The sequence below is a fragment of the Ciona robusta genome, chromosome 1, assembly GCF_009617815.1.
Source record: "Ciona robusta chromosome 1, ASM961781v2".
Lineage (NCBI taxonomy): Eukaryota > Metazoa > Chordata > Ascidiacea > Phlebobranchia > Cionidae > Ciona > Ciona robusta.
Window position 1 is genome coordinate 11,915,941 of NC_143235.1, and position 17,994 is coordinate 11,933,934.

Sequence of the window (17,994 nt, forward strand, 5' to 3'; positions counted from 1 at the left end):
TTCCACAGTTATAGGTAGTCGTAAATTTCCACTAAGAAAGTACACAGTATAAAACAACGTGTTTCGTCTGGCATTGGTCAAGCCTGAGGGCTTTTGACTAAGGACATCAATAGGGAGCTATTAAACAACAACTGCGTTGTCGGATAGCACTGCAGATGAGACGATGGCGAAATTTTTCACGGTGTGTGATCGTGAGACAGCAAGAGAAAGGCCAGTGGTTCCTTGCGCGTAATGGGCGAGGGAAGGACTTGTGCGAGCGAAAGAATAACAATTGCGCTGAGAAATTAACCGCTTCGACGCGAGAAATAGACCAGGCCGCCTAATGCGCAGTACATCTATGAAACAATGCGTAGCATGGAGCTACATTCGCTCGGTATTAAGGTCACTGAATCTAAATGCGGGATTGTGTTCCAAATCAACGCAGGGCGGGATATTTCCTTTCTATAATAGTCTTGTTATGGGTTAAATTTAAACGACACGTAATTGTAAGCAAATTGTTGGGGACAGGTTAATGAAAACAACGGCAATAAAACGGGACAAATAACGGCGTAAGATAACCACACTATTCTACACCCCCCACAATGTCTGTATATGTTCACGCACGACTAATAGGTGATGTAAATCAACGTACTATTGCAACGCTATGTATGGATGTATATTAGGTTGGGGAATACGAGACACTTTTAGCAAATAATATCCAAATATCCTGGTTCCGTTTTAAACAATTAACAACGGTCTATTGAAGAAGTTGTGAGGATACGGTTTTATATTTCTTTGAACGTTCTTTGTATACTACCAAACTCGAAGAGAAAATAAAATAAAAAGGTGTCCAATCTTCACCACCCTGATAGTATACGGTTTGACATGGCGTAAGCTTGATTGTGTTTTACTTATTACTGACTTAACGTGGATCGATCTTAGCTGATTGGCTTCTGTTAGCGTTTTGCAAACTATGTAGTTTTCCACACGGGAAACCCGATTGGTTTCGCTACAATTGCTCGAGATTGCCTGCGTGATTAGTTAGTACACAGCATTTCTTTATGCAACGCGGAAATGACGAAGTGCGATTACTGTGTCGGTTTAAGTGGCGTGAGGGAACGAATGCCGAGCTGTATAGCTGGGCAACTGCTTATTTGTTCGGACCTTGGATCATGCCACACATTAACCATTTACAATTTAACTTTACGCACACTGGTGAATATCCGAACACCACACGACGTTGAACGGTTGTGTAAGCATCCTGCAGGGAAGCTAGTATATAAACCACATATAGGAAGCTAATCACGTATAGGTCTGCGTGTACAGAGCGAATATTCGACTCGAGATCAATACGAGCAAGTTACAGCGCAACAACGCGTCATATACATGACAGCCTAACAGCGCATTGTGGGAGTGTGTATGAGCATTCATGTTTTCGCGGTGGAAAGCAAAGCGAAAGTCGTACACGGATACTTTAAAAAATGTTAGAATTGAAATGCGTTATACCGCAGTTAGATATCCAGTTTGTATTTAACTACGCTGCGCTTATTTAAACAAATAGGTATGGGCGTTTTAAAATATTGGGGTTTGACCGGGAAACGGTAGTATGAGGCTATAAACGTTTTTTTTTCTGAAAATAAAATACTATTATGTGGTTAATTTAAGCAAGATACGAAGACTTGGGTACATACACTGTGATACACACGCGCGCAATTTGTCAAGTAATAAAAACTGGGCGAATTCCCGTTTAATTTCGGACAGAGATGATCGGTATGTCCCAAATCGAACTAAATTTAGCACTTTCGGTTATCGCCGTGGTGGGAAACTACAGTGTTATTTCTTTCTACCCCTCTGTTTGTAAACTAGCTGCTGTACTGCCTTGATTTTTACTGCTATCTGTTTCCCCTTCCTCTGTGACTTCATGGCATCAAATATGACCCAAATCGGTTGAACCTTGCTGCGGTTTACCTGCGCTAACTTCGGTAGCATTATATCAGAGCGCTAGCTACAGTGCGGGCCTGGTGACGCCCAAGTAGCAGTTCGCATCTGGCAGAGAAACGTAGCGGCAGTTGTCTCATGGCAGTAATGGCCGACCACGGGGCAAACACGACCGAACGTGATAAAATAGACGCAGCAATAACTATCATTAAACAAGGAGCCGGGCGGCTCTCTCGAAAGCTCGCGCGGCGTGGACAAAGAAATCCTGCGACTTAAGCGGGCCGTGATACAAGCGGGCTGCCTGGTCGTTCCCGTTTCTTGAACAGTAGTAGAACAAGGTATATACGCTGGGCTTTGATACTGAATTTGCGGCTAATCTACCTGTTGAACTTTTGACCTGGAAGCTACGTTTTCTGCCGGAACTAACCGGGGGTTCGGGGCTGAATACGGGGCTGGGGGTTGGCTTGCTGGCTCGAGGTAGAACAGTGATATCTACACGCTGTGATGGCGAGGGGCGCTCAGAGAAAGAGAGCGTTAACAGCACCAAAAATAATCGAGCGTTACGACGAGACAGAAATGAGTAGTAAGTATGTAGTAGTCGTGCGACGTATGGTGCACGTGTTGCGCGTGTGGTGGATAACAAATAAAAGCGCGAGTGTGCGGTAGTCGTGGGGTGTGCCGTTCTGTCGGTGTGTGTTTGGCAATGCGAGAGCCTGTGACTATTTAGGAAAAACAGAAACAAAGAGAGGGAAGGCGCAGCTGGTTTGCTAAACTTAAAGCCGCCAGACTCGCACTCTTAAGAGAAAGAGAGAAACTAAGTTTAGGAGCAGGGGATCAATTAAAGAGGCACATACTCGGGTCGGTAAGCAAGTACCGCTTGCCAAAGATACGCGTATTACAGGACGGCACAAACACAGACTCGGTACATCGGAAAGGGATGTCGCCGTTTTACTTATTCAGCTCGTGTGGTGACGGTAGAGCAGTCAGGCATTATGGCTTCGCAACTGCCTGTAAAATCGATAGCTTTTGGGGTTATTCAACGGTGAGGTAATAGCGTATCAGGCGAAGCGCCACTTAGAACGACCGAAAGGGAAAGAAAACAAGACAGATGGCACTATGTTGCAGTCGAGCCTCGTGATTTGGTCGTGATAGCGAAAGGTCTGTGTAAATCGAAACTGCGGCCAGTTCGTGACAAGGCGGAGAGAAATATGATCTTCTGCTTCACGGGCAGAGGTAATTTCCACAAAGGGCAAGTTGCATTCGAAATGTGAAGGCTTTCCGGGCGTTCTATGGCCGGGAATTGTAAAATCACCACCGTACAAGAAACCCACCGCAAATTTATAAATAACTGCGACTTTATTTTGATTCTGCCGCACAGTATGTTTATTTTAGTTTCAAATCCGCTACTGTTGTTGTAGATATGTATCTTCGTTTGCTTTTGTAATAATTGTTATAACTTTTGAAAGATAAACACTGGAAATTACTGGATTTGTTTTGTTAGTTTATATTTAGCATTGTAAGAATATCGCGTGTTGTAATTATTTGCATAATATTAGCATGTTTGTATATTTTACATACAGAGTATAAGTTAATACTTGTTATTGTTATTTACACGTACATGGTGATTGTAATTTGTATTAAAATACATTTATTTGACGACAGTTTCGAGTAACAGTCAAGTATGAAGGAATGTCAAGATACTGATTCGTGGAAACGTTAAGTTTTACTCCTTATTTTACTTTCCCAAACCTATCTCTTAACTAAGTATTAGTGAAGTATATCAAATGTCCAAAAGTAATTTATCAGTGTTTCACAATTGACGTTACCGAGAAAGGGTAAGCGGACCCGTGAGAAATAGTTTTGCTGACTGAAATAGACAGAAATAGCATTTTAAATCGACAATGATAAACTGCGTATCTACTCCACGGTAATAACCGGTCATGCCCCGTGTTCTGCCAAATTTGATGCAAAATTACCATCATCAAGCAGTGATAAATAAGTAGATTGTTTACCTACGCCACCTAGAGTTAAATATAACTTTTTGTAATAGTCGCATGGTGGCGACATAGATTCACAAACTAATCTGTAAATTTGGCAAGTTCTATGATGTTTACACTAAAATATGACAATTGACACGTGAGATTTTAATTACGCTGATACAGCATACAGCATCGAGCATAGTACGGTATTTTACGTTTTTTCGGCACTGGTAAAGAATTCGGCAAGAGTGAAGAATCTTTCGGTACATAGCAGAATAGGCTGGTGAAAAGTGTTATAGTTTGGTTGTTAGGGGTTGATGGTTAAGGGTTTAGTGGTTATAAAGGTTAGTAGTTCGGGGTTAGTGATTATTTGGGTTGTTAGATGTTAGTGGCTAACTAGCTATATAGGTTATAGCGTTAGTATAGTTACGTTTAGTAACCTATACCATCAACCTCTTCACTAGAACAGTTTTTTTTCTTTATAGGGCTACACCACAACTGGAAGAGCGCCGTGTAATATTATGTTCAGGTACTAGGGATGTCTAATAAAGGAAACGCTTAATATGAACAATTTGAGGAGAGCTGTTAAATTGGCTGGGGCAGCAACAGTTTTGGGAGTAAGTGCTGCCAGTGGTACAGTCTTACTGGATGCAGCTCATGTTTTAGATTTAACTGACAAGCCAGCAATACGAGCCGTAAGGACGGGCATTACAACTGTTTCGATTATCTGCGATTACAAGTTTTCTCTTTATGGTAAAGTAACAGACTCGCCAGATTATGTCGCAGCGAAATCACAGGTATAATTTATTTAAAAATCTTCCTCCACGTTATCTGCTAACCTCTCCGAGTCTTACATGCCCCCTTAGGACTGGGCGCAAACTGAACCCTTTCTAACTTATAATATCCACGAAACCCTAACTACCCCCCGAACCAGGGGCAAATTAAATTTCTGGATACGTCCCTTTTAAATTTCTGGATACGCCCCTTTTAAATTTCTGGATACGCCCATACCCCTAACTACTGACCCATAACACTTTCCACCAGCTTGAAATCTCTAATGTACCGGAGGATTCTTCACCAGAGCCATTAATTTTGGTAATTGAATGTGTATTGTACACTCACATGAGCTTTTTAAATAAAAAAATATGACACTTCTGAAGAGTCCTACGGTACTGTACAAATTAGACCGGTGAAAAGTGTTAGAGGTTGGTGGTTGGGGGTTTTTGGGGGTTAGTTAAGGTTTAGTGGTTATAAGTGTTAGTGGTCACTAATTAAGGCTTAGTAGTTATAAGGGTTATTAGTTAGGGCTTAATGGTTAGCAGATACCAAAAGGAAAGCATAACAATTAGTCCAAAACGGTATGTTTTTTGCCAGGCACACACAAGAGCTGCAAGGAAACTGCTTGCACTTTGTTGGAGAAATCGTGGAACTTATGTTAAAGTGGGGCAACATCTTGGTGGAATGGACTATTTATTACCTGCTGAGTTTACGAAAGTATTAAAAGTTTTGCACAGTGATGCCCCCCAGAGTACTTTAGATGAAATACATGGGGTAGGTTGTATTATATGTTAAGTTATATTATTAATTATATGGTACGAAAAAAAGAGGAAAATCTGAGTGTTTTGTTTAACCAAGTCTTCATAGGAACTTTCGTTTAGAACAATTAAATATTGTTTTTAAATTGTTTTAAACAAAAAGTAGGTATGAAAAAAAAGAAAAAAATAAAAGCTTTGAATTTTGCTTCACAATTTCAGGAAGCTTATCTATGCTATTGTGACAAGCAGCAAGATTAGTTTAAAATAAACATTTGGATTTATGTTTAAACATCACCTGTTACATCTGCATCATTTCCTATGTTATTTCTATTTGTATTGTCCTTCAAAAAATTGTACTAAAACTTAGGTTAGTATGTGTATACGTTTACTTTCAAAGTTTTAAGTTAAATTCATTCATTCATTTAAGTCAAAAAGTAAAAACAACCACTAGTGCACTAATAATGTAATATGTTTATAAGTTAATTGTGTTAACACTTAACAGTTATACTCAAATTACACACGAGTTCACAATTTGGAAACCTAATTTAAATTTAACTTTTTTTCGTTTATTGCAACGTAGGTGTTAAAGAAAGACCTCAATATCGAAAATGTTGATGAAGTTTTTACTGATTTTTGTGAAAAACCTCTCGGTACAGCTTCTCTAGCCCAAGTATATAAAGCAAAACTAAAGAGCGATGGATCCACAGTTGCTGTTAAAGTCCAACACCCAACTGTGCAGGATCTTGCTGATAAAGATATGGATATGATGGATTACGCAGCAACGTTAGTCAAATCATTTAATAACTAATGTCATATTTTTGTATATACCTTTGCACCATTAAGTCAGCACATTTAAATGGACTTAACTTATAATAAAACATAAACTATGTTTTTGATAAACAAAAAATCACTAAAAATAAAAAAAAGGTTAGTTTTCATGTAGTTTATAGTTTGTCAAGTCATGAAAATTCTTTTTGTGAATCTGGCATTCTAAGATAGCATGTTTGCGCTATTACAGCATTGCATAAAGTATGTGTCTACAGATAAGTAGCATAATTACACTTTGGATGTGTAATCTTTATTACAAGAGGGCCAGGTATATATTACTGGGTGAACCCGTAGGCCCTACGTTTATTCAAATTAGTCATAGACCAATAATAATTTACTTTTATCTTTGATCTTATGATATTAAAAGGGGGGTTATCTAACTTATCTCCTTGAAGAAATATGAAGCTCAGACACATAAATTTCTGAAAAAATATAAAATTATTGCCTGAGTCTCTTAAGTTCAGTATATAATTAATAAATTCAGTAAATGAAATATGCAGCTGGCTACACGGGCCACAGATTGTGTATCCCTGGTTTAAAACATTGCATTAACTTAGTTTCACTCTTCAGATGGGTTAAGAAGTTGTTTCCGGAGTTTGACTTGATGTGGTTAGTTGAAGAGACAAGGAAAAATCTTCCACTGGAGCTTGATTTCCTTGTGGAGGCAAGAAATTGCTCCAAAGCAACCAAGAACCTTAAATGTTTTGATTGGGTAAAGGTAATGTATTTTGTTTTGCATTTTTGCTCGATTAATGTTTAAATTGTAAGGCAAAAAACTTGCGTATTATTAAATCACCCACAAAGTAACATACATGGTAACTCGTAAGCTGGCACGAGGTGTTAAACCCGTGTGATAACGACTGTCATTTTCCGGCCATGCAAGGATAAAGTAAGTTACATTCATTCATAAATATCTCAAAAGGCTCAAACTCCCATTTTTCCTATAGGCTCTGATTCAGATACTTATATTTATACCAATTGTGAACTGTTGTTTCATGATTCCTGTCATCACATTTTTTTTATGTGAATTCTTAAAACGGTAACTGCCTGTTAAGCTTCTTACATGGTACTTCAAAACATAAAAAAGCATAAAACTTCTGACTATTAGATTCAGTGTGCTTTGGTAACTTATTTGACTGCTGTTTTTAACTTAAAAATAGAACTGTAGCACTAGGCAATGTGCAATATTACTAGTACTACAGTTTGCCTACAGTCCAAATGCTTTTTTAAACATTCAGTTTTTCAACAGTTCAGTTTATGACTATTCGATTTTTGTAACTTATTTGACTGCTGTTTTTCTTTTAAAAATAGAACTGTAGCAGATTAGACATACTACTACTACAATATACTGATAAATATTGTGAAATCAAATGCTTTTTTAAACATTCAATTTTTCAACAGTTACCAAAACTACATTGGGATTATTGCACCAAGCGTGTTATGGTGATGGAGTTCTTGGAAGGAGGACAAGTTAATAATTCAAATTATTTAGAGGGAAATAAAATTGATTTTAATCACGTTTCAAGGTTTGTACATAAAAATAGATGCAAATTAAATATTAATCTACTACTACTACAAAAAAATTATATCCTACAAAAAAGTTGATCTACTACTACAAAAAATTGATGTCAAAAATAGGTTACTTGCAATAAAAAAATGTATATCTGGCAAAAATAGGTTACTTGCCATATTTATTTAAAATAATGCTTTGTTTAACATTGAAATACAGGGCAAAAATTTTGTTTTAAGCACGAAACATAAATAGTTTACAAACCATTGCGCTGTGTGTATTTAACCAAAAACAAATTTATGCACGAGATATTTCTGCTGTTTTTTATACCAACCATAAAAAAATAAACCAACAGTTTAGATTTAAGCATTTCTAACGATCAGACCAAGTTAAGTTTTTGTTTTATTTAACCAGACTTTTAGGTAAATTATTCAGCGAGATGATATTTGTGCACGGGTTTGTACACTGTGATCCACACCCTGGAAATATTCTTGTCCGCTGGTCTAATGATGAAACATCAGACTCCATTTTTAAAAGATGTGCTAAGCTACTTGGCTTTTGTTCCCCTAAATTGGAAATTGTTCTTCTTGACCACGGGCTATACAGACAACTGTCAAAAAATTTTCGGTGAAAAATTGTGTTGTGAAAGTTTTTATTGATAGCTGTATGTTTAATTATATCTATGTATGTTAGTATGTAAATGTAGATTTCTGATTTGTGTGTTCCAGCAGTTTAAGATAACATATGTCTTGTCTAATGATCCCAACATTTTTTGATACCAATGTGTTTAACTCTATATATGTTAGTATTAATTGTAGACTTTTATTTTGTGTGTTCTAGCAATTTAAGATAATGTATGTCTTGTCTAATGGTTTCCAATATATTATGGTCTGTTTCTGTTGCCACCATATTTTACAAATAGGCTACTAAATTTCTGTGTTTTCCTATTTTTTGCCCTAGTCCCAACCAAAACGTGACTTTTTAAGCCAACAAATTGTAACCACAGTGGTTTGTGCACCTGGAATAAATGACTTAGTTTGTATCTCAGATTAATCAACATACATAAAAACAGTAACTTGTACTTTTGTATACGTTATGTATTGTTGTTAACATTGTTATATTATATGCAGCTTTCACTATGCAAGTTTATGGCAAGCAATTATCAACACGGACATGGCCGGCATAGAAACTCATGCGCGAGCGTGTGGAAGTGGTGACATGTATCCACTGCTCGCAACTATAGTAACAGGAAGGTCATGGCAAGTAGTTGGAAATGACGGAATCAAAAAGTAAGAATTTCTCCCCCTCCAAAAAAAATATATATAGTAGTGTAAGGGAAAACAGGTCAAGTTTAGCACATAATATCAAAATATCCTGATCATGTTTTAAACAATTAACAACAATCTATGGGAGTCGTGAAGAAACAGTTTAAAAATAATTTTCTTTGTTTACTACTAAATGGGTAGAGAAAATAGAATGAAAATGTTTCCTATTTTCCCCCACCTTGCTATATATAATATATATATATATTTTTTGTCAAAAAACATTTTTTTTGTGAAAAGCCACAAAATAAATAATATACCTATTATAATAATATACCAGACTTGTGTAAGTGGTTCATATAATGGCCATATTATCCTTGTTTTTTACCATTAAGTCAATAAAACTTGCGCAATTACCTTTAATGGTAGTGCAGTTAATATTCTACAAAAGGTCACAAAACCCATTAGAAAAGTAAACTGGGTTTATGCCACGAGAAAAGTGTTTTTCCATATATTAGCAACTTGGGGATCTCAAAGTTATGCCAGAGTTGTAGTTTCATTTTCCCTATGTCAGACTAAGGTAGTCATAAAAAAAAGTTTCAGACTGTTGGAAGTCTTTATCCAGTCACAGTAGTCTTTAACTGTTACTATATAGAAGTCTTTATCTAAAAAGCTTAATACTTTCATGTTAACAGCACACTATGCACAATTTACGTATATTTCCAATAACTGCCACATCACCACAATCAATAGAAATAGTATATACTACAACTACAACATAAAAATAATATAAAACACACACTGGTTGAGCCAAACATAGAGTATAATGACATAGAAAGTAGAACATACAACTTTATAACAAAAATAGAAACACTATAATAGAGCAGATTTGAACTTTAACACAGAAGACCACCCAATTTGGGAATTTTTTTAAAAGGGGGCTCTAAAAAGATTTTCATTCTGGTTGGCCCTTAATGTGGTAATATTTTTGTCTTAAATAATGCATTTTAGCGTTGATTTTACGTTTGAGGAGGACAACGATATACGGGGAGCTGTCGGCCATTATTTGCCGCATATTTCAAATGTGCTGGGAAATGTATCGAGCGAAATGTTGCTTGTGTTGAAAACTAATGACCATCTTCGGGGTCTTGAAGTAAGTTCGGACCTTACTACATTTTACCTTGTTTTTTTATTCTTTATGGGTGAGGTCCTTGTCTAGGACCTGGGATTTAGGCCAGATTTGGCCCATTACCCCAACACCCGGCAAGCCTATTAAAGTTGTTGTTCTGTGATCTGTTTTTGTTATTATGTTGGAAACTATTGAATGAATGTAACTTACTTTACCTGAAGTGGCTGGAAAACGACTGCGTTATAACAAAGTCGTTATAATATAGGTGTTCTGTTTTATTCACCTCGTGTCTGCTTATGAGATATATATGATATGTTACCATATATGTTACTTTGTAGATGATAATTTACAACTGTTTTTTTGTTTTGAAAATGGAAATTCTAGTTATAAACAGTGGGAAAAATGTCTGTTACAAGTATTTATCATTTGTTGCAGTATACATACGGTGTACGAGGACATGCATCTGGTTTCCTAGATATGTCTAAATGCTGTTTGCGTGCCTTGCGCGAGTTACAACATGAACGTATTGATACAAGATTCTCTGCTACAACCAAGTGGTTGAAATCTATGCAAAACAACGTTAACATTAACCTCAGTTTACTGAAGATATTTGCTTATGAATGGTATTTGTGGGTAAGTGATGCGACAATAAATATAGTAGTGTGGGGTAAGACAGGACACTTTATAAGATATCCTCAAAATAACCTGTTTTAACCAACACCAACGCTCTATAGGAGTCGTGAGGATAAGGTTTTATAATTCTTTGAATGTTCTTATATTATGTACAAAAGGTGTCCCGTTTTGCCCCGCTCTACAATATGTAAAAAGTACCATATTGTCAAAAAATCTATCTTAACAGGTATTAAAATGATATTTTGATTTTTGATTTAGGTTTTAGAAGTGACCGGCTATCAAAAACATATTACAAAAAGTTCATATGGTGCAAAGAAAACGAAGAAAAAAGCCGCAACAAGTGCTGCATTTGTTTTACAAGCAACTTAGTCAATTTCCTTTCCATAGTCCCATATTTATGTTGTATGTTATTTTTAAATTACAAAGTGATTTTACATTACGTGTTTGTGCACTGTAGCTATATGTACCAGTCTGGCACTTTTCCGTAATTATTTCAAATTCAGTGCTTTTTTTTATAAATGTTAAAAGTAAATAAAATCTAACACAGAGAACGAAGTCACACTGAAATAAATGGATGTCTCCTGGCTTTTTTGTCGTGACCTACAAAAGTAAAGTACAAAAGTGTTACAGTTTACACTTACAGTTTATTTAAACATTTAGTAGGGTGGGGGAAGAAGAGACACCTTTTCATTTTATTGTGTCGTCCCATTTGGTATAGTAAACAATAAACAAACAAATAATTATAAAACCGTATCCTAACGACACCCATAGACCGTTGCTTATTGTTTAAAAATTGATTAGGATATTTGCATATTATGTGCTAAAGGTGTCCCATCTTCCCCCACAGTACTATACAAAAAAGAAGAAGATAACTTACTTTATTTTCGCGTTGGCATGCTTAATAGGAGCATCATGTCAGAAATTACGAGTTACCGCCTATTTAACTTCGTGATTGATTTTTATTTTCGTGTGGCCGACAATTTGGGCAACTGATACCAAGTGTGCCGGTGATGCAGAGGAGTTGGCGACACAAAGCAATAAACGTCTGTCTGTCTGTCAGCATGAAAACTTGTGGTGCAGAAAATTCAACTTGATGTGTCATTACAAGGCTTTTATGGCCGATCGTTCCGTTTTACAGTTTTAATTTCCATTTGCTTGGAATTTGTTTGTTTGTAAACCTCCACTTGTAAACCGATATACGGCACTAAGAAAGTAATTGCAATGTGTGAGAGATATAGTGAGGTGGGGGAGATGGGACGCCTTTTCATTCTTTTTCCTCGTCCCATTTGGTAGCAAAGGAGGAACATTCAAAGAATTAATAAACCATATGGTCACGACTCCCATAGACCGTTAAACACGATCAGGATATTTAAATATTATGTGCTAAAGGTGTCCCATCTTCCCCCAGCCTACTATATCTCTATTAGACTGTGGTGCTGTCCGTTTATAAAGGAAAGTTAGAAGTTCACATTGTCACCAAAAACACGTCATATACATAAGTGATTTTTAAAATATCGGCGAATATGTGCTTATATACTTGTCCCGATTTTCCCCATCCTACTATAGATCAAAATGCGTGGGAGTGCTATTTATGAAATCAAATTTTTTAATCGTCGTTTATAATAAATATAAACAAAGTCTGGGTCCGAAACGAAGCGACGTGGTACACGCTACACAGCAGACCTGGACACTACAACAATGTACGACTGTCATCGCGATTCTGTAATAAAATCTGAGATGCCTTTGGATTGACTACATAATTGTTTTGAAATCTTTTGTGTGAAGAGACAGCAATGACAAAACTATATACATTTTATTCAGCATCATATTTCAGAGGTGAATTCATTAAAGAGAAGCTACGAAAGTTTCAATGGTCAAATCATAGTTCAATAAAGAAATGTTGTATTATTAAGCTATGGTCAAATCTAAAACAAAAGTTTCACTTTAATTGAAGGATAAGGCATAATGTCAAACCCTAATCGAATTAAAAGACGAAAAGGATGAACATGCCGTAACAAAGAGTGGATGAGATATATAACAAATTTCCACATTCATTTTTAACGTTGATGTAACTTCATTAACATCGAGATCCAGAGAATAACGAAGAACAACTGTACATAATCACATGCGGGCATAATAAAACCTGGCAGGTCTCACAAAACCGTGTGTCTGCGCAAAGAAAGTAAAACGTTAGCTACCAAACTTAACTGTACAAAATCGACATTCATTCACACAAATGTCCCTAAAATTCGCATATTAATAGCTGCTGTAAATTTCCAGCACACTTGATCACAATTTTGGTCGTATAAAAAATAAATATATATTTAGTAGAGTGGGGGGAGATGGGACACCTTTAGGACATAATATCCAAATATCCTTATTATGCTTTTAATAATTAACAAAGGTCTACGTGAGTCGTGAGGGCACCGTTCTATAATTCTTTTAAAAAAAATGTTTTCTACTAAATAAAATAAGAAAATTGAATAAAAATGTGTCCCATCTTTCCCACCCTGTTATACTACATACTATTTTAGTAAATTTTGTATGTCTTACGTCGGGCAACTGCGCAGGGTAAATTCTTTGCTGTCCAATGATGGCTGCAGTAGGTAAAGTAACATCTCACCAAGAATGTTCTTCGTTTACTGAACTCTGCATGTAATAAACATAAGACGTTCTGATATTTAGGAATCTAAACTTAAATGTACCTCTCGGTTTAACCAGATGTCCGGAAAGTACAAACAAAAATAGAAAGAAAATGCTGTATCTGCTTGCCATGATAGTAAGAAACTCTTGCGTTGTACACTTCAAAATATATAGGACACAGCGAGCATAAAATCTAAATGACTTAATTTAAATAGAGAAAATCTTTATAAGATAGTTCGCATCCCTTTTTCGTGAAGCATTTAATATTTTTAAATCACAAGTTACACATACATTGGTCGGAACCGGAGTCAGTAAAAAAACATGTTTATATACGTTTATATACGGACTCTGGTCAGAACCAACCGCTTTAAAAACAAAGAATATTGTCAAGATGAAAGTCGACATATTAATTTGTTTTCAATAAAAACAGACTATCGTATATAAGTAAAGACTAGTTTTCAGAAAACATGCTCTCTAATGATGTTCTGTTCTAAGTATTTCTTAAACAAATATTGAGACATTCATACTGTCGCCAGCAACAGCAGTCTAGCTCTAGCTAGCACTGAAATAAAACGCGATCCTTCTTTCCCAGCCCGCATGGTGTCTTATCTTTCAACAAAATAATCTGTTACATAAGAATAAATAAACAAAGATTGAAATCTTATAGTGAGGTTTTTATGGTGTAAACCAACACACTATTTATTACTTTACAAGTGAACGCGTTTAGTTTGCGTTTTTTTCATGTTTTTTTAAACCCTTAAATATGCTGTAAAAAATTTTCCCAAAAACTGTGGTTTCGAATTCTTATATTCAACGTTGTGTTTAAGAGTATAATTAAACGTGAATTCCTTTATATTGCTGCTGAGTAAAAGAAAACCAAAGAAATTTAACTTTGCTAATCAAGGTTTAAATCAAGTTAGATTAAGCTTGAAATAAGCAAGAATATTTGAGAGTATTTATTTAACGATAGGTATTTCACATGCTTATGTTCTTATGCTGGCTATGTACTTTTTATTTTAGTAGCACGCAACTACAAATATTTAGACTTTAGAGGAAATAAATAATAGACAAGTGATATCTTTTTAATATTAAAAAAAGTCTCGTGATAGTTTTTCAGTGACTTTATCGTTTCAAGTCTGGTACTAAGTCACATTTGTTTATATAAAACAGTGCAATTATTTGAACTAGAAATGCAAAATAATACTAAAGTCTGGAAAATTGAGTTAACATTTTAAACGCTAATAATTGGACTTACCAGTTGTTTTTATGAACCCGTCAAAAGTTAAATTTAAAAAAAAGAACATAACTAAATATTGCTATTTGTTTAACATGTTATGATAACTTTTGACCAGGTTGCCAAATAGATAATATGGTATATAGGAATTCAGCCTTTATATGAGACGTCGCGAAAAATTTTTTTATTGCATTCATCAATCTAATTTTCGGTTTTGATTGAGTATTTTGACCGACACAATTTTTTTTCGATTTTGATTAGCTATTTTGACCGACACAGTGTAAAACAGAATTTTGATTGTTGTTGTTCAAAACGTGCGAACTTAAAAAACAATACAATATTACTAATATTTAGTTCTAGCTGTAATTTTTGTTAACTTTTTACATGTGATTTAAAACTTCCTATTCAAATTTGCCGCCGAAAATTTGTTCACAATTTAAGTGAAGCATTCGACATGCCGACAAGGCACAGAATCAAATTAAACTCGTAAAATGCAAATTGCAATTATTTGTCTATTTTAGAGCAGTACAAATCCCTTAAAACAAGTCAAGCAAATATTTCGGACGATTTTAAACGCCGGTTTCAAATGCAATTAATGAATATGTACAAAAACTATTTGCGAAGCATATGCAAGCATCTGTTACGTCTGTTGTTTTTATAGCACCAAGATCTCAGCGGCAAGAGTTTAACAAACCTTACCAAATAGGGGCATGCGCTGTTTGTCCCTGCTAGATGACTTGAAAGTGTCGACAACTGCTGATGTGTGAGCGTCATATAAAAGAGTCTTGTCGAACCATTCAAACCACATTCACTCGCTTAAGAGCTTCAAGTCTTCACTCAACCAACTCAAGCAAGCAAACTTCAATCATGTCGGACTCAGAAGAAGATCAGACCGCTCTGGTTTGCGACAACGGATCAGGATTAGTGAAATCAGGATTCGCCGGAGATGACGCACCTCGTGCTGTCTTCCCATCCATCGTTGGTCGACCCCGCCACCAGGTTCGCTTTGTTTTGCTATCTCGTCTTGGCTTTTCGTTATACTAATCGACTAGTTGAACGGAATTTAAACCATTAGCTGTATAACTCGAATATTTCAATCTGGAGAACGTTTAGATTTATTTATCACATTCCTTATTTTTAACAATAATAAAACTAATCAATTTAAATCATAAAATTTAACACCTACAGGGTGTCATGGTCGGTATGGGACAAAAAGACAGCTACGTTGGTGACGAAGCACAAAGCAAGCGAGGTATTCTTACCTTGAAATACCCGATTGAGCACGGTATCATCACCAACTGGGACGACATGGAAAAGATCTGGCATCACACTTTCTATAACGAGCTCCGTGTTGCTCCCGAAGAACACCCGACTCTGCTTACCGAAGCCCCACTTAACCCAAAGGCTAACCGAGAAAAAATGACCCAGATCATGTTTGAAACCTTCAACGTACCGGCCATGTATGTAGCCATCCAAGCCGTTCTTTCTTTATACGCATCTGGACGTACAACAGGTAAAACACGACAGGGACATGTTAAGGCAGTTAGTTTATCCAATTAATTCTCAGGTATCGTCATGGATGCTGGAGACGGTGTTTCACATAACGTTCCAATCTACGAGGGATACGCGCTCCCTCACGCCATCGCCCGGTTGGATTTAGCTGGACGAGATCTTACTGATTATTTGATGAAGATTCTTACAGAGAGAGGCTACTCTTTCGTTACAACTGGTAAGCCAAATATTTAATACTCACCACAAAAACAAACTTTAAGGATAATTTTCATCAAAACAGCCGAGCGTGAAATTGTTCGAGATATCAAAGAGAAGCTCTGCTACGTGGCGCTCGACTTCGAGCAGGAGATGGCCACCGCAGCATCCTCCACCTCCCTAGAGAAGAGCTACGAACTTCCCGACGGTCAAGTCATTACTATCGGAAACGAGAGGTTCCGATGCCCGGAAACTTTATTCCAACCTTCCTTTATCGGTAAGAAACGAAAATCATTTTTCACTGCGATTGCTCATACTGATTCAGTAACGGCTATAACGATTAGAATCAATCGGCAAACAGCAATGGGAAGTCCAAAAGTGCCTACATTACACAATAAGGCTAACACTTCAGCAGTCATATCACATCAAAATAAAATTGTATCAACAGTTTATGTTTAGCGTACACGACTAAGATTCCAATATTTTGAAGTCTATATTTACTACAGGTATGGAATCTGCTGGAATCCACGAGACCACCTACAACTCCATCATGAAGTGCGACATTGACATCCGAAAGGATCTTTACGCCAACAACGTTCTCTCCGGAGGTACAACAATGTACCCTGGTATCGCTGACAGAATGCAGAAGGAGATCACTGCTCTTGCTCCCAGCACCATGAAGATCAAGATCATTGCCCCACCAGAGAGGAAATACTCCGTCTGGATCGGAGGATCCATCCTCGCATCTCTCTCCACCTTCCAACAGATGTGGATCACCAAGCAAGAGTACGACGAAGCTGGCCCATCCATTGTCCACCGAAAATGTTTCTAAATATTAAGTTTTTGGTGTCATCAGTTTTTATTAAAACAATACAAACCGCTTCTTCACACAAAGATTTTCGCTTGTTTTGTAGTAGGTTGAATTTGTTTAGTAGTTACAGGTGTTTAGTTTCTAGTGTTAGAAAACCTATGTCTTTTTTCGTTATTAACCCAAATTTAAGTAAAATGTACAGGCAAAACGACCAACAGCAGTGAGTATATATACCGTAACGGTTTAATAGTTCGTATAGATTTACTGATCTGGTCATCAAAATTTTGCATAATACATATAACAGTTGAATATACATATGGTACTTATGCTGCTCGCCGGTTCTTTACATTATGATCATTGTGATTTAAAACCGTTAATGTTAACTGTTTATACACCATCGCAGTGTTTCTTATTACCATCATTTATTTTCTGGCATCGTTTCCTCAACTCTTTCCTTCCTTTCGGTGTCAGTCGCATTGAGAAGCAACATAATAGTTACAATGAGCGGCTGTATATTCTGCTGTGGCATTGTTAGAGCTGTAGTGTTACGTACGCAGTTTCTAGTTATACGATTGTTTTAGTAAAATGAAAAAAATCATAATTGTGTATGTTGCTTTTCGTTGTTTATCGCCCCTTTAACTTTATTTCGGTACGCAAAATCGATCCCCGTGCATTTTAGCGACGCAAAAGTATCAACTATTTGACGGAGAAGGCTCGTATATGCAGCATTTCTAATTACACTTAGAACGGAGCAAATGATATAGTACTGTGGGTGAAGATGGGACACCACTAAACAAAATTTCCGA

At 36.4% G+C, this 17,994-nt stretch overlaps 2 protein-coding genes and 1 long non-coding RNA gene across 4 annotated transcripts; 2 read left to right on the forward strand and 1 right to left on the reverse strand.

The window, feature by feature from the left end:
* Positions 1-56: 56 nt before the first annotated feature.
* LOC149743266 (aarF domain-containing protein kinase 1-like) lies at positions 57-11,378 on the forward strand. Of its 2 annotated transcripts, XM_089875882.1 has the most exons (10): positions 1,635-4,693; positions 5,271-5,447; positions 6,012-6,214; positions 6,830-6,977; positions 7,661-7,785; positions 8,184-8,396; positions 8,900-9,058; positions 10,043-10,184; positions 10,596-10,793; positions 11,052-11,378. In XM_089875882.1, the coding sequence occupies exons 1-10, from the start codon at positions 4,460-4,462 to the stop codon at positions 11,160-11,162; spliced, it is 1,710 nt and encodes a 569-aa protein (XP_089732008.1). In that variant the 5' UTR covers positions 1,635-4,459; the 3' UTR covers positions 11,163-11,378. The 2 variants fall into 2 exon arrangements, with proteins under 2 accessions (XP_089732009.1, XP_089732008.1); XM_089875883.1 differs by lacking the exon at positions 10,596-10,793 and having other exon boundaries at positions 57-4,693.
* Positions 11,379-12,587: 1,209 nt separating this feature from the next.
* On the reverse strand, positions 12,588-13,748 carry LOC149743267 (uncharacterized). The gene is made up of 3 exons (XR_016384843.1): positions 13,499-13,748; positions 13,347-13,442; positions 12,588-12,962 (listed from the first exon to the last, which is right to left on the reverse strand). It is a non-coding gene; the product is annotated as an uncharacterized LOC149743267 (long non-coding RNA).
* A 1,709-nt stretch (positions 13,749-15,457) lies between these two features.
* Positions 15,458-17,273, forward strand: LOC149743268 (actin, muscle). Its single transcript, XM_089875888.1, has 5 exons — positions 15,458-15,669; positions 15,859-16,183; positions 16,238-16,399; positions 16,463-16,654; positions 16,884-17,273. Exons 1-5 carry the CDS (start codon positions 15,538-15,540, stop codon positions 17,207-17,209), a joined length of 1,137 nt encoding a protein of 378 aa, XP_089732014.1. The 5' UTR covers positions 15,458-15,537; the 3' UTR covers positions 17,210-17,273.
* The last annotated feature ends 721 nt before the right edge of the window (positions 17,274-17,994 follow it).